The 16,417-nt window shown below is 38.0% G+C and overlaps 1 protein-coding gene across 5 annotated transcripts in view; it reads right to left on the bottom strand.

The window, feature by feature from the left end:
• Positions 1–427: 427 nt before the first annotated feature.
• The window catches only part of NELL1 (neural EGFL like 1), a 287,963-nt gene continuing 271,973 nt past the window's right edge, over positions 428–16,417 (bottom strand). For 3 of the 5 annotated variants that reach the window (XM_084520790.1, XM_084520791.1, XM_084520789.1), the window contains exons 17-20: positions 10,610–10,803; positions 4,970–5,146; positions 3,181–3,405; positions 823–1,082 (exon numbers count right to left, since the gene is read on the bottom strand). In XM_084520790.1, the coding sequence (XP_084376916.1) occupies positions 1,032–1,082; positions 3,181–3,405; positions 4,970–5,146; positions 10,610–10,803 (647 nt within the window). In that variant the 3' untranslated portion in view covers positions 823–1,031. Of the gene's footprint in view, positions 1,083–3,180; positions 3,406–4,969; positions 5,147–10,609; positions 10,804–16,417 lie in introns of all 5 variants that reach the window. The other 2 variants (XM_084520793.1, XM_084520792.1) reach the window with 1 other exon arrangement.

Genomic DNA, 16,417 nt, shown 5'->3' on the forward strand with positions numbered 1-16,417 from the left:
TTGGGTAATGAGATTTACCGAGCGTTAAGATCTACTGTCCTGCGTGTCACTGGTAGAGCTGCTTCTGCACTTTGTCATTATTGTAGCAGTAACTGAGAATGGTGGACATCATTATTACTGTAAATACAAAAAAGAAAAAACTCTGAACTAATCAATGATGTTATAACTGACAGCAAAATCTAACCTAGTCATTTTAAATTAGTTCATCTTAAGGCTGACTGTTTTATCGTTGCACAATTCAGAAGAATTATACCCTTTTGCAGCATTTGTAGTTTCTCTTGCAAAATAGAACACTGATAAAGACTAATGGTTCTTTTCTGAACATGTGTTGAAATGGTGAGGGTAAGTTTTAGTACCATTTCTTGCTATAGGAGTCTTGCTGCTACTTCACACATTTGGAAAAGAAAGTGCTTTTTTGCTATTTCACTAAGTTCATGGCATTTATTTTTATATTTTTTAAAGACAGACTTTGATTACTTCCATTCTGTCCAATCAAATATACCTTTGAATGTTTTAAAATGTTGGACAGATGTGAAATATAAGTACTATGCAATTTGACTGTACATACATACATATTTTCATAAATACATCCGACAGGGACCTTGGAACTAAGTATGTGATATCATGGGACAAAACCACAACAGGTTGTTTTGTTTGTAAAATCTAGATCCAAAGGAAGAAGAGCTGAATTCTATCATGTTGTCAATACACAAATTAAAACAAAAATACAGCATTAGTTTACCCATGAAATAATTTAAACATATTTGCAAATGTCTTGACAGGAAAAGTGTGTAATTTACAACACTGAAAACTTTTAACAACCACTGACTTATATGCGCTGTACTGTAAGTCACCCGGACAAGGCTAGCAAGGATGAGCATAGTGATAGGTCCCAAAGGCAACTCCCAAACATCTTCCTCATGCGGAGACTTTGGTAATTGTCTGTTGTATAAAACACCAACGCATACGGCTTCATTGCAGATGTTAACTTCATCAGTGTTCCTCCCCCAGCACGGTCCAGTTCAAGTACATCAGTTATTGTTGAGACACTCTAAATCCACTGAGCAGCAGACGTTCCCATTCTGCACAGACAAACAAGCAGGTGTCAATCACTGCTGCAGAACAAGCTACAAAGAGCAAAGGGGATCGTAGCTGGCAGAGGTAATTCTACCGCACACAAGAAACACCTGCTTAAGCCATCATCCCAGGTTGTCCTCATAGATCCCAACAGGGATGGCTTTTTAAGGAGGCTGCTTTTCTAAGTAGCACTCTAATTATCTGTTCTTTTTCTCTCTGTACAGTCTGTATCTGCCAACAGACAGAACTAACCTGAACTACATATGAACTACAAATCTGGTTGTAAAACAACTCAGTGGTCCTCATGATAGAACACAGTACAACAGCAACAAAGATGATTCGAGTTGGTTTGTCCCATGCAAGAAAGTTAACAGAGAGAGTTTTACTCTGATCCATACTGGGAAGCTCTCGATTTTTCTGAAATATGCCCATCTTTCAGATTCTTGGTTTAATCAATATGAAAAACTCTGAAGAATGGCAGAAAAGCTAACTTCCATAATTTACAGCCCTGAAACAACAGCTTGGTTTCCCACAGTGAACACAATAATATTTTATGTAATATAAAGCAGTATTTTCATAATTCAGTTTTTTAATTTTTGTTAAAAAGCAAGAGAAGATCAGTTTTCACTTAGAGTGATACAAAGCACAGAATTCATGGTTCAGCTTCCATGGAGTCTGAAAATAGCAGCAAACAGGATACTGTCATCTGGTTTTTATTAGTCCTTTGTAAACAGAATGTATCTACTACAGCCTTAAGTCCACAGTGACTGGCTTTGGTGACAGCTACCTTAAGATACTTTTTCCTGACCACTTAGAAATTCACTTTTTTTTTTTTTTTGAGGAACATCATATTATGGATCACTAGCATCACCTCTGTATAAATATAAATATAACTTTACAGAAAATTGCACTTTTTAATCTGGACCATTTTGCCATTTCTGCTTATATCACAGCCTCTAAAACCTTTACTCATGTACAACTGAAGGGCAGTGAACTGTGGCAAAGGGCAGGAGCAGGCAGGAACCTAGTGGACCAGACCAGATGCCAGAAAGGTTACAATTTCAAACTGTAAGCTCAGTAAATGGGGAAGTGCAGCATCCAGGCACAAGGTTCACACTGCATACATTGTGATAGGAGAACAGCTTGGGAAACAATGCCTGAAACAACTCCCAGAAAATGCTGGAAAATAATTTTTCTAAAGTCCTGGTCCCTCCTACATTTGGGCAGCCCCAACATAGGCACTTTGCGGAGGCTGAGCTTGCTAGCCTGGAGCTCCTCCTGGCACACACTGCTCTGCATTATCTGCCTTGTTTAGAGACAATTGCTTTTATCCTTTCTCTGGAAAACTGCTGGCAGTGTTCATTATGTACATACTTATGGGTTAGAGTACTCCCTACACAGTGACCTCTCTGATTTACTCAGAGAGTGGCAAATAAAGCAGGTGTGCCCTTACTCTCTCCCTGTTCATGCTGACCCACTGATTAGAAAACCATACAAAATTTTTGAGAGCAGGGATAGTAAGCAAGAGGGGCACAGAAAAGTAGCCCAGTGGGATCATCACTGCATGGAAAAGTGGAGACAGACTGTTCTTTTGCCTTAGAGCCACTGGACAAAATACATGACAATGGAATAGAAACTAATAGGGAATAGAAACTATGGCATTTCCCTCCCACTTCTCTTATGGAAGTGCCTTCATATGAGGTTTCTACTTGTATACTTGCTGGTGAAACTTGTATTAGTATTCTTGATTCTGCTTACCAGTTCTGCAAAAGACATTTTCATAATCATTCACATGAATTAATTATTAAAACGTTAGCCTAGTTTCATACTAAGAATGCCTGAAAGGCTCACCAACAGAACGTCTGTAAATTGTGCTAGGATATTACATAGCTGTGCTCAACATTTCGAAGAAAACAAGCACAGATTGTTCTGTTTCCACCCTGCAGACCACATAAGACACATTTTTTTGGTATGCTACTTTTTCTGCCCTCAGGTCTGCTTCACTTCACAGCAATCTGAATATGAGCTTCCAAGGGCAGAAAATGACCCTGTTTTTATGTAGTAACAATCGTTTCCATTACCATTCAACCTTGTCCATCGTACCTTGCATTTGCAGGTTGTACAAGGAGATCCCACCATGGTCCATACAGCACCACTAAGTCTTGTAATTCCATAGCCATCTAGACACGTTTTCCTGATGTCATAGGTGATGTTGTCAGCCAGGCAGGGGTCACTGACGCAGTGGGGACAGCACTCTCCTTCTGAAATGGCTGTGTACTCACAGTTTAGATTGGGGCACAAAAGAGGCCAACAGTCCACTTCCCCTTCCTGTAAAAATTGAAACAAAGCTCACTGAATACATTTCCATTTGTTAGCTAACTTTGCATCCAGTCAAATGGAAAACATTTATTTTGCCAGAATTGAAATAGATTTAATGGATCAGCTTCTCAGCCTGGTTGATCATGTAACTGCATATTTAAATACTGAAAGTTTTCTGAATGTAGCAGAGTATCATTTGCTTGTTTCTTGACTAAAAACAACACCATAGGAAGAGAACTTGAGTTCTTTGGGTTTTTTAAAGACAGCATTAAATACTGGTTTACAATAACTTTCCATAACCTACAATTTTTGCAGAGATGGCCTTGCAGACTTATGCCCTTATGGGGTATGGTCACATAAAATCTCCATGCAGTCACAGCAACTGTTTAAACAGGAAAATAATAATGCAAATATATCTAAGTTAGCATGTTTGAGAAGCACTGAACATAATCTAACTAGCAACAGTCAAAAGCTATTTTACTGTCAAATGCTAGAAGAGTTGTTAGAACAATACCTGCAATACATGTTATCTTCCACTTAGTGGAACTTAAAAAAAACATTAAAAAAAATAGATAGATAAAGCACGGATTTACTGAATTGGTGTCTTTTAGTTCTGTATGTTTGTTAACCTAATCATAAAATTAGGCAAAGAAATGCTGACCACAAACTCAGCATCCTTTGTAAAACACCTCACATTTTATATTTGCCATTGCTGCTGTCTGCAAACGTTTCTTGCTGTTCTTTTGCCAACATAAAAACCACCTTAGGAGAATACAAAATACAATACTTATTGCTCTATGTTACAGATAATTATCTCTTAACAGTAACTTAGCTTTGAATGTAATTTGTTTCCTGATGCTCAGACACCTCTTGATTAATATCACACGTAAAAACAATGTTATACAGACAGCTATAAATGGAAAACTGATAATTTTAATGAAGTTCACTGCTGCACTAATTAGTATATCTGTACAAAAATTAAAGCGGTAGGGAGATAATCTACAGTGCTTAATCAGAAAAGAATGTTCTTTATTTTGTATGTTTGTCTAGTAATTTTGGTTTTCTTTATTTTTTTTTCCTTTTCTTTTCTAATTCACCATGTGGCACTGGCCCTCCGTTTTTTCAGCTTCTGCTGAATTAAAAAAGAAAATTGCCCTGTCCATTTTGATAACACAGGTTTAAAATTAAAAACTGAAACTCTTCCATCAAAATCCATCACATGTGAAAGAATCTTTAAAAAATATTTAAAGATCAGATGACATTATAAAAGTTGTCAGAAGCAAACACTTTTTTTAAAAAAAAAAAAAAAAAGTTAATATAGCGTTAAGGTTTCCAAGCTTTTGTCAAGCTTTTCTTCTCAGTCATTAGACCTACTTATTCAGCAGTAGGAAGAAAACTGGTGGTGTGTCATTTGGTGTGTACTCTGTCATTTGGTGCGTACTCTGTAAGTGCTTTAGTATCATCCTTAGTCTGAAAAGCAGGTGAAGAGAGAGCAAACAACCTGCTTCCAAGTACATTTAGCTAAAAACAACAATCATTAGTCTTGCTCCCCTCCAAAACACTTTACCCATACCAGGCAACGGCACTGCTGGCAGCTGTAGGTCCAGTTGTCCCCACTGCGGTAGAGCTTGTGCCCCGTTTGGTCGAGGCACTGGCTGGTGACGCGAGTGTCACACTCTGGGCAGCAGAAGAGATCAGCACTGGGGTTCTCGCAATCACAGGCTGTTCTCCGGCAGAAAATTCTCCCATCCTGCAAAGACACATTGCCCTACTGTCAACCACAAACCACCAGAAAGCAAGCCAGATCAGCGTCCCAAAAAAAGCCCCACTCTGTACATATCATAGAGCATGTCTTTCACATATCAGAAAATATCAAGTTCTTAACATATTAGATGTTACCAACATAAGGACTCGATCATGCAAGCTGTAATACCTCAAATACCAGTGTTGTCCCAGTTTCTGTTAGTGCAATTGATTCAATGCTGTCTGAATATGAGTGGTGTTTTTCTGTCTGCAACTAACTGAAAATAAATATTTTAAAATAAATCAGTACCTCAGATGAAATGTGAAAAAATTTTCTTTCTCATTAGTTACACCAAGGAACTCTCCAACCAGTAGCCTCTTTACTACATGCAATATCTGTTTCACTTTATTTTGACTAACTATGGAATTGTGAAGAAAATAACTTGAATAAATATGTGGAAGGTATAAGGTTGGTCCCTTTAAATTCATAGGAGCACCATGCAGCAAAATCACAGTGATACTAATAGTTCTTTACTCTGAATTCACAACTGGTTCTGTTCCATATCTGGACCTACTGTACACCAGCATAAAGCTAAATGGAGTACAAACTATCACCACCCATTATAACTCTGTTCATCTACTAAAAAGGGCCCATATTCCACAGACTCTCCAAAATATGATTTTGCTAAATATTTACTTACTGTATTGGATGGCACATTATGTTAAAGGAGATTAAACATAACTGTGTGAGATAAACAGAAGATTTGCTTCAGCAGGTAAAGAGAAAAGGATATATTCTCTTTGCATCAGAGAAAGCCAAATTGATTTTAATTCTAGTTATGAAAACTAGGGGAGCTATTGTGTTTGAAATTATAGCATTTACTATAGGTGAGCCAACATACTGATATGCCACATGTAGACTTGGAACTGAAATCAAAGTTAACAATGAGGAGATTATTGAAGAGTTTTGACATTAAATTCTTTTGCATTTAATGCAGATAATTGGATTACTCCTTATTCTAACAAAACGTCACCTGTAGCCAATTTGAAGGTAGTGTTGAGAGAGGAGTGAACCACAGTTGCACCATTTGCAAAATTGCTCTCACTTCAATGGATTTTTTTCATATTGTCATCAGAACCTTGTTCTGAATCTATAAACCTCTACCTGATGCAAGTGGGAGATGCTTCTTCATTGCCACCAAAAAAAAAAAAAAAAAGGGATACCTATCAAAACAAGGAAATTTACTTCCTCTTGAAGCTTTTAAAATGTGAGTACTAAAAAGAAGCATGGCAGTCCACGACGTCTTTTCCACAAGCAGACAGAAAAGCCATAACCTCAGCACATAGCATAGGAGAAGGCTGTTCTGCTTGTATTTTGAAGAATGTATTTTGACTCATAATGACCATGTCAGTCAGCATCACTGATGCATTTCATAGCATTTTTGGACTGATTAACATATTGCTTTCTGTTATAAGAATTATTAAAATGGCTTGTTATGCCTAACAAGGAAAGTTAAAGAGAACACAGAATTACAGAAATGCCGAAAACATGCTAGCTCAATATGGTTCTCAAGTGCTTTTCCTAGCCAAAGGGCATAAGGCTAGACTGTCTTAGTCTTTAGTCAGCTTTGCATCAAATTAAGATAACTAAGTATTCCGTACTTGTGGCTGATTCCTCACTGAAGCCATAGTAATAAATAAAGCTTTGCTTCCCTACTCAGCAGTTTGAGTAAATCACAAAGTAAGGAAGATGGCCTGCAGCCCAATTCCTTACCCACACCTGCTGGACAGGTCCAGATGCAGCACGGGGAATAATAAAACCCACACAAACAAACAAACAAACAAACAAACAAAACCTTCCCTGCTGCCAAGTTATGACCAAATCTCTGTACTCACAGGTGGAAAAGCACAAGTATCTTCCACCCTTTCCTGAGGGAGGACATCAAGGAGCAGCCCAGCACAAATGCTCCACCTGGATGACCAGCTCCAGGTGAGTTGGGCCACGTGTCTCGGCAGCCTGATGCCACCAATAATGGCTCTCTCTGTTCCATAATGGATTGCTGATTAATAATGGTTAGCAATAACCTATCTGCCTGAGCCCAATTTACTTTCCAAGCTTTCAAGATTATTTTTCCAATTCCCCTTTCAGCTGGTGATGGTGCTGGTACTTTGCTACTCTGAGCTACCGTGCTGTTACCTCTGGGGAGCAGCTAACCTTTTACATTGCCTTCACTCTCTGTATTTCAGAGCACTGACAAAGCTCGATGATTTTGCCAGAGACCTTTTGGTAATCATAATACACTGCTAATAATACACTGCTAATCTCTATTATTTAAGCATCTGTGTTTTATCTACAACCTCATTAGTTCCATGCCTTTCAAAAAACATTTTTATCCCTATGCTGCAGTGACATAAAGCCTCTTAAGCTACATCTTACTTGTGTCTTTGCAGTTCTATATTAGCATTGTGGTTTGGGCTTTTTTGGTTGTTTTGTTTTTCTGATAGCAAAAACTGAGAAATACACAGAAAATAATTCATTTCATTTTGATGGGATAATTACATATAGCATCTTGTTAGTACCTCTCTCTCCGCCTTCCTCACTGAAGCAGTTCTACAGGTTTCAGAAGCATCAGTGACATGAACACAAAATTATTCTTACCAAAGGAAAAAGTGACACACAAGAGAATCAATGTAAAGAGTGACTCAAGTTTCCACAGAACCCCAAAACCGATCAGACAGAAGTCAGACCCTGCAAAAACCAAACCAAACCAAACCAAACCACCTCACTGTTCTCACCATCAGGAACACCCTTCACCTGTGCACATCCCACCATTCCCAGTGCTGTGCTTACCCCCCAGATTTTTTTCACATTGGAATGGAGGCTTATCTGAATTAGACAACAAACTCAAAAGCCCACATATAGCCAGACCATACAGCAGGATTTTTTTTTTCCCCCCTCTTGGGAGAAGGAAACAACTACCCACTCCCCTTCAAATTCCTATCAGTCTTGTGTATTAAATCCACAAGAGTTCAGGAAGATACTTGTAGAGTATGTACCAAATATACCTAAGGTATTGCATTAATTATACAGTCAGCTAATTAAGTTTCAAGAGTTTGTGTTTATGTAAACTTTGTCCCCATTCAGGTGAATGCAGACAGTTTGAAGAGACTGGGGTGATGGAACACTAGAATAATCCCTTGTGCTTCCATAATGGCACTCTGCTTCAGGATATTACTGAAGTAATATAACTTCTTGTATTTGACAGCATTCTACTCCACAAATAGCATCACTTAATGAACTTCAAAGTTAAGCATGCTACTTGATTTCCATTTGAAGTTAAAATATTTTCAAGACAGGATCCATGTCTTCCAGCCACTGCACAATATACATCTATCTAGCCTTTTCTATATTAACTATAGCAAAACACAAGCTAAAAGAAAACATTTTTTTAAAGCTGAAAAACTGATTTGTCTCCAAGAGAAAACAAGTGGGTAGGATCATTTCAAAGTTAGAGTAAGAAATACAAGGAATGATTTAGTCATACTCTGCCCTTTCCCTCACCAAAATCAGCAAGCTGCAAAAGGGTCAAGCAGGACCAGCCCTCCATGCAACTACATGAAAATAGTAGAGCCCTGCAATAGGTTTGAGAAGTCTGGTGTACTGGGAGCTACCACAATTTATAAAATATGTTTCAATAACAATTTCAATAAATGCTGAGAGAAGACTTTACTTTCTGGTTGGATAAGATGGAGGTAGAGCTCTCCTTGTTTTCCCTGTTCTATAGCAAAGAATTTGGCTCTTGAAACAAGGCAGCTACTGACGTGAAATAAAATGCAAATGTTAATTCACAGAGGAAAAAAAAGAAAATGAGGAAGACATAAAGGAAGAGTCACAGCAACAAACACTGCCAAGCTTACTTTAAAATATCTATGCATTAGTTAATCATTTTGTGTATTTTCATATACTAATAAGGGCTTTCAACATAAGAAATAAGTGCAATGAGAAATGGCAAAGAAAACAAATTATAAGCAATCTAAAATGGGAATACTAATAGTTAGAGCTCTGCAAAGGCAGACCAGATGTCTTCACATACATTAAACTGTTTATTCTATTGACTGGAAATCCTTTCATAAGCCAGCTTGTTCCCCAAGATTACAATAAAAGCTTTATATGTATTCAGTGGAGTTGTACATTTCAGCTTCTGAAGGGAGGAGTTTTAGGGAACTTACGGCTACTTGAAGTAAAAAATATAGCAACTAACAAGAATATATTCCCATTTGAGCCCCGAACAGCACTGCAGCTTGTGGGTTCTATTCACTCTGAAGTGTTGATTTCCCCTTCTGATACACTACTGCAATACAGAAATGATGAGGCTTTCAGCTTCTTTTCAACTTCAAAATACCTTGTCTCTCATCACCTCTCCAAACTCTCTAGTGCTTTTGCAGCTCACAGCCAGGGGACAGATAGGCTACTTCTCATTCTTTATGTTCAGATTTTCACAGTGGCTAAAATTTCATTTTACGGATGCAAGAGCCAAGAGCGTTCCTGCTGTATCTAAGCATAGCTTTACCAGTGCTATGAACATACCAGCTCAAAGTGGCCACAAAAGATCAACCACTTTGCAGATTGGTGCCTTTCTAAAATTCTAGTGATATCACTGACAGGACCCCTCTTTAAAACAGTGAAAAGGAAGAAAGAAGAGTCAAATGGTCTTTTAAGTTTATCACCAAAGTCAGAAATGAAAGGTCAGTTTCGGGGGGAAGGGGGGGGGGAGCAGGGAGGGAGTGTTAGGCAACAACAATCATAAATAAATAAGTAAATAAAGCGTTCTGCGATTTCTGAAGTAGACCTACTTGTACCGTGCCTGGCTTCTGCCCAAAGGGGAAGAACTGCTGACAGAGACAAGCTGGGATGCAAAGGAGAAAGCTGGCCTTCACCCTTCTTCACTGGAGGAAATTTAGTGCCTGCTGCTAAGTCCTCCAACCTTGGAATCGTATCAAGTTAATGGATAGGTATTCCAACTAAAGGGCAACACCATCAAGAGGGCTGCTGTTGGCTACATACAGCACTTGTCCTAAGAGATGCATATTCATATGAAACAGAAATTGAAAATCATTTTTAACATCTAGAATAAGCGTGCTGATTGCCTGAAAGTTGTGTTAAAGGGCAACGTGAGATCCTCATGGAGGCATGCCCCGAGTGGCTCTGGCCCACAGGACAACATGGAAGAAGTCCTCTGGGGTTAGCTGCTATTCAATTGTGTTCACTTTTCCACAATAGGAAAAATGTCTGTCCCCCCAAAATTTCCCAGTCACAACTTCAGTGCCCCTCAGCAGAGCTTACCTTCTGCCTCAGCGCCTTGGGCTTATGCTAGCATTTTGCCAATGCCAGTGGCACTGCAATATGGGGTGTCTGACATGAGCCCAGAGAATTAAACAACTCCTGAAATCCAGAACACCAGGATCTCACCTTGCAGGAACAAACGGAGCATCTGTCCTCCCTCAGGGTCCACACCTGCCCATTCCGCTTGAAGCCACCTTCGTGGGGACAGTCTCCAGTACAAGATGGTCCAGATGGACAGAGGCAATCAAACCCTCCTGCCAGGTTCACGCAGGCTGAGTCATTCCAGCAGGTGTGGGTCTTTAAGGCACACTCATCGATATCTGTAAGACAGCAGATTTATAATGCTTTGGACATTTGTTTTCACAGGGCAAATGTTATTTCTATATTAAGTATTACCAATCTGCTTTGCTGGTGGGTACCTTCTTTCTGACATCTTCCGTATGTATTTGATAAATATTAAACGCTGTTTTTCTAAACTTATCTGCTGTTTGTTTTGATTCCACCAAGAATTCTTAAACTATCACCAGCAGGCTTAATTATAAAGGCTGAGACTGACAGAACTAGTGGAACTATATATCACTGATGAACTTGAACAGGGTGTATAGTGTTTTTCAAGTCACTGGCAACTAGTGAGGAGAATTACCTTCTGTGTGTTGGACCACTCTCTGTTCTGGATTTCACAACAAAACAGAAAGGCCCTATTTTTCATAAGCTCCTAGCATGATCAATGTTTCCACACTAACAGCTATCAACTGCATCCTATTCCCATTGCTGGAAGGTATAAGAGAATTTAAAAATAAAAGATAAAATAAAAAGGGGCACCTTACAGAACAACACCAAAAAAATCTTAGAACAAAGCTATGTGGGAAAACCATGATTTAGCAATGACACAAAAAAGGAAGCAACAAAAGAAAATCATTATACACTGAAGAAAAGTGAATTACAGTACCCCATTAAAATTGCTTTTAGAGGGTAACATATAATTATGCAATATGGATTTACCTAGGGAGTTTATACAGCATTCTTTTTCTTGCAGTGAAAGCCATGAGCTTTATAAAGACGTTATGGAAAGCAGGTATTTCTTTCAGAAAATAACTTTGGACTGCTCTTAATATATTGACAGATTGTCCAGATAAAATACCAGTAAACCGGTGGGGCTTTTTTGTTGCCACATTAATAATGAAAGCTATAGGAAACAGTGTGAAAAAGGCTAGAGAAGACAGTTCTTTAAAAGTATCTGAGGATTTCTATCACCATGAAAATTCCAAAAGAGTGTTATACAAATTCAGAAACTACAAGGAAGAATCCTCACACTTACCATTTAAAGTGCCTTTATTGCTAGGGTGAAGTTTATAACTCTTCACAGTACTACCCAAGAGTACTTTTAATTCCTCTCTAAAACAACAATTTTTAAAATTCAGTAGAATTAAAGAAGAAAAATTACCTAAACTCTAATTAAATGGGATCTCACCGCTAGCTGCCCTACCTCATGGGTAGAGTGCCATGGATTCACTAGTCATCTCCTCAGAAAGCCAGAACTTATATAAAGATGTTAAGAATTCTCTCAATTAGCCAAAGGAAACTATCTGTAACAACCAAATCACTACATTTCCTCTGGCCTGGATAGTAAACTTGCTGGTTTCAGTTCACAAATACTCCAGGAACAACTGGAAATATTTTAGTCCCCTTGGGTTTGATCAAAAGCAAAATCAGCCAGCACAAGAGTCTGGGGCTTAGGGCATGAGAAAACTGCTGTTCTCCTTTCTGCTCACAGACCAAAAGGGAAGCCAGAAGGCAATTACACCGCAGAAGGGCTTCACTCCTGGGCTGTGGGCCAGTCCTTTGTCAGAGATGATCCCAGTGGCCTGATAGCTTGATTCAATTGCTCATCACTCAGACTTCCCTAAAATTGGTGCATTTTGCTGCTTTGATGGTCTTAATCACCAAAAAAAAAGAACATTATTGCTCTAATGCATACTGTAGCACTACTGAGAATTTGAAAGGTCAACTATAAGTGGTGTAAAAGGGATTGCACTAAGAAAAATTAAAACTTGCTGTTCATTGGTTAACAAGTGCCAGTGTGTCACATGAGGTAAAGGCCATGAAGAGAGTTATGACTAAACTGTTATCAAATGCATTATATTGAAACAGTTACAGTGAGGCTTAAAATATTCTTTAAAATACCTTATTTTCTTTTTGATAGACTTTGGCTTGCATTTCTTTGGTTATTGTTGAAGATCAAGGCATAGTTGCGGCATTCGCTTTTTGGTGATTTCACAAAGTGATATTCAATTGCCAATATTTTCTTTGCCGTATTAAGGGCTTTTTGAGCAGCATATATATAGTATGCAGCAGGATCACAGTGCAAATTAGAAGGGTAGCTTTCACAGTTCAAAACTAAAAGGATTTCACAGATGAATATAAAGCCATATTGCCTACAGAGTTCCATGTAATTGCTTTACTTATGACACAGAAATCTAATTCGGCTTCCATGTAATTTAACAGATTTATGGAAAGCCAGATGTTAGCAATTATAGAAACCAACATTATTCATATTCTCAGTAGTACAGACCTGTTCACACTGCACAAAGTCAACTTAATATGTTATATATATCCAAAAGGGAAGAGCGCCCTATTTATGTACTGCTGGTGCTGTGTTGGGTTTAGCACACATAAAAAGGATGCCCCTATTAACAGAGGCCCAACCTGGTAAATGGGAAATTCTTTACAAAGTAAGCCACCAAGAAAAACTGAGTAACATAGCGTGAGCATAAATTCCTAATTGCTATTCAATTTGCTCTTTTTTTTTTTTTCTTTCTTTCTTTATGCAAATGATGGTTTCTTATTATTTTACGGCATTTATTATTTAAAAGTTTTAGCCATTAATCAAATATAAAGTGCTTGGACACTACGCTCATTTCCAGCTGAACTTTTAATAAAGCTAATTTTCTGAGAACAGCATTTTCTTGTCACTGACTGCATTTCTAAAAGTCAGAACAAACAGTCAGTGTTCCCAGTAACTTGAGGAAAATAAGTTATAAGTGTATTTTTGTCCCTTGCACTCTTTTAGAAGAAAAAAAAAAAAAAAAAAGATACAGAAGAAAAAGAAGACAAATGTTCCCATATTTTTAGCTCATAGTTAGCTTATAAAAGTATTTTAGCTTAATGGAGATCACATGGAATTGCTCATATTGATGTGCAATGAGTATGTAGATGGCTGTGCAAAACATAGAACAAAGTGCTTGTATTTACTGTGCAATTTCTTTTAACAATTGGGATCAATGTGTCTATTTAGCTGTTGAAAACACAGCATAGTTTAAAATTCTGAACATGTCCAAAACAATATTCTAATGAATATGAAAATTGTATGATAAGGCTTTTGCATACAGATTATTTTTATATTATTCAAATCCTTGCTCAGCTCAAATTCCCCACACTCCCATCAGGTTTCATTTGCTTTCCCACAACTGCTCTCCAAAGGCGTTGGCCCAAAACTGTAACATCTAATGAAGGACAAGGCAAAACTGTACACAAACCTTATTGCTCATTATAACAATACCAGGCAGAAGATGAAATATTCAACTATAAAACTAAGCAACTTTTAAGAGCAATGGACAAGTACATATACAAAACAGCTTGGACATGCTGTAGTTTACCCCTATATATAACACAAGAACAAGAAGTCTTTCCTGACTTTTGGGGGAATTAGTTCCTCCATGTAGCCTATAAAACTGGGAAAACCATCTCATTTTCCTCTCCATACCTGGTATGCAACTTTGCAACATTATTCATTAAATTAAGATAATCTGTGGCATAAACCACTAATTAACTCAAGTAAAATGGGCAGAGCTTCACTTCTCCCCTCAACACCATTTCTCTTCAAGAGAGAATAGAGTGGCAAAAATAAAAAGAATAGAACAGAAACGACCATAATCAGAAACTGCTTTGTAAAGCTAGCCTTCTGCTATTTTATAGCAATATATCACCAGCAGCAAAGTGCTTGTTGCTGTGACATACCACCTCAAACATTGCACAGGGCTATCATAAAACTGATCAAGATCTTCACTCTTCGAATACCTTCAATCTGTGCTTCTCTAAACAAGCGTACAGCAAAAAGCACCTGATATGTATTTTAGCTGCAATGCAACTAGTCACGTTTTGTGGATGGGAAAAAAGAAGAAAACAAACCATCCAAGACATGCTTATTTCCTCATCTGCTTTTGAAATACATAAACATAGCTTGGTAACATGGGCAGACAAGAAAGCAGGATCAAAATGGAATAGAATAATCCCCTGAGATGCAATTTCCTTTTCCATCCTTTTTGGCTGTAATGAGAAGTAATTTGCTTCAGATATTGTGAGAGGTCCCATAGCCACTGCATTTGAATGGGGCAGAAGACAAGCATGACTGTACATATCAACACAAGTTCATTAACTAGGTTTCACTGAAATTTTAAACCAATCCCTAGTTACTTCATTTCTTAGTTTTCCAGGCTATTCAGGTTTTAATGCTGTGACTTTTCTACGGCACCTTAATAAATGTGTGCAAGCATGTCACGCAGTGTGGTGCTCTGTAATATCATGATAAGCTGTTGTAGAAGAACCCTACTAATGTGCTAATTTTAACTGTTATGGTACATTAAACCATTACAGTATAATGTTATGTGAAAAATGTATGCTCAGCTCCCAAACTAATGTGTGTACAAGTTAACTAAACACTGTTTTGACAAATCATTTTTCACATGCAATTTGTCACAAAATTATGTATTTGCCTTTCTTCTAAATCAAATGAAGTGATTTGGACTCATCTTTGAAAAATCGCTAAACAGATTCATTTTTTAGTTAGAAAATATTTTATGATAGTACTTCTACAGAGACATAATGATGTATTAAAAACACTGTATGGTAAATTAGATTCAGAACACAGGATTTACTAATGCTTTCTAGAAATACAGAAATGACTAAGCACAATTACCTTGAAGATATGAAACTCACAGAACACAAGAATCAGAATTTACTAAATGGAAAATAAGCAAGAGACTATTTTCATTTTGTAGAGACTGATGTTATGAGCTTTACTAAAGTCTATGACCAGGATAAAGTTGTAATACAGCAGATTCTAGAGTAGTCTTGGATATTCTGCACCATATGTAAACCTTTCTGTCTACATACCACTTCTCTAATGGCAGAGAGGCAATTCTCAGGCGTACAGGAAGATTTTTGAAGGTTGGGTCTAGCCTTTTGTTTGATAGAAAAATGGGGCACAATAGAATAGTTTGAGTGGGATGGGACCTTAAAGACCATCTAGTTCCACTTCTCTGCCATGGGCAGGGACACGTTCCACCAGACCACGTTGCTCAAAGCCGCATCCAGCTTGGCCTTGAACACCTCCAGCAATGGGGTATCCACAGCTCTTCTGTGCAACCTGTTCCAGTGCCTCACCACTATCACAGAAAAGAAATAATAAAGAGCAGAACTGCTTTTCCATCACTTTCAAACCTAGGAAACAGAGAACACTGCAGCATACCATGTAGTATATTAAATCTTCAGTGATTGATTTTAAAACTGTTCAGACTTAACCCTGAAGCATTGCCTCACCCAACTTTTATAGGACTAACGCACATGGAGTTTTCTCTCACAAGCTGCTGCATCCTACTGTTTTCCAGATTTCATATCCCAACAACAGCTACTCTAACCCTGCAGTTAGGCTGAGCTATACAACCTTTCAGCATGCTAAACATGGTGAATCCTGTGGTTTTTTTTTGGTGGGAGGAGGATCCATGTTAAGCTTCCCTACAAAGTTTGCACTAATTCTTGAAGAAAAGACAAAGACAACCAACAGAGACTGCTGTCTTCATTGTTCCCTCTGTGCTTGCAAGTCACAGCATAAAGACTTGGAAAACGAAACCATTTTAGGGAGGGGAAAAAAAAACA

The sequence above is a fragment of the Aythya ferina genome (assembly GCF_964211825.1).
Source record: "Aythya ferina genome assembly, chromosome: 5".
Classification (NCBI taxonomy): Eukaryota; Metazoa; Chordata; class Aves; order Anseriformes; family Anatidae; genus Aythya; species Aythya ferina.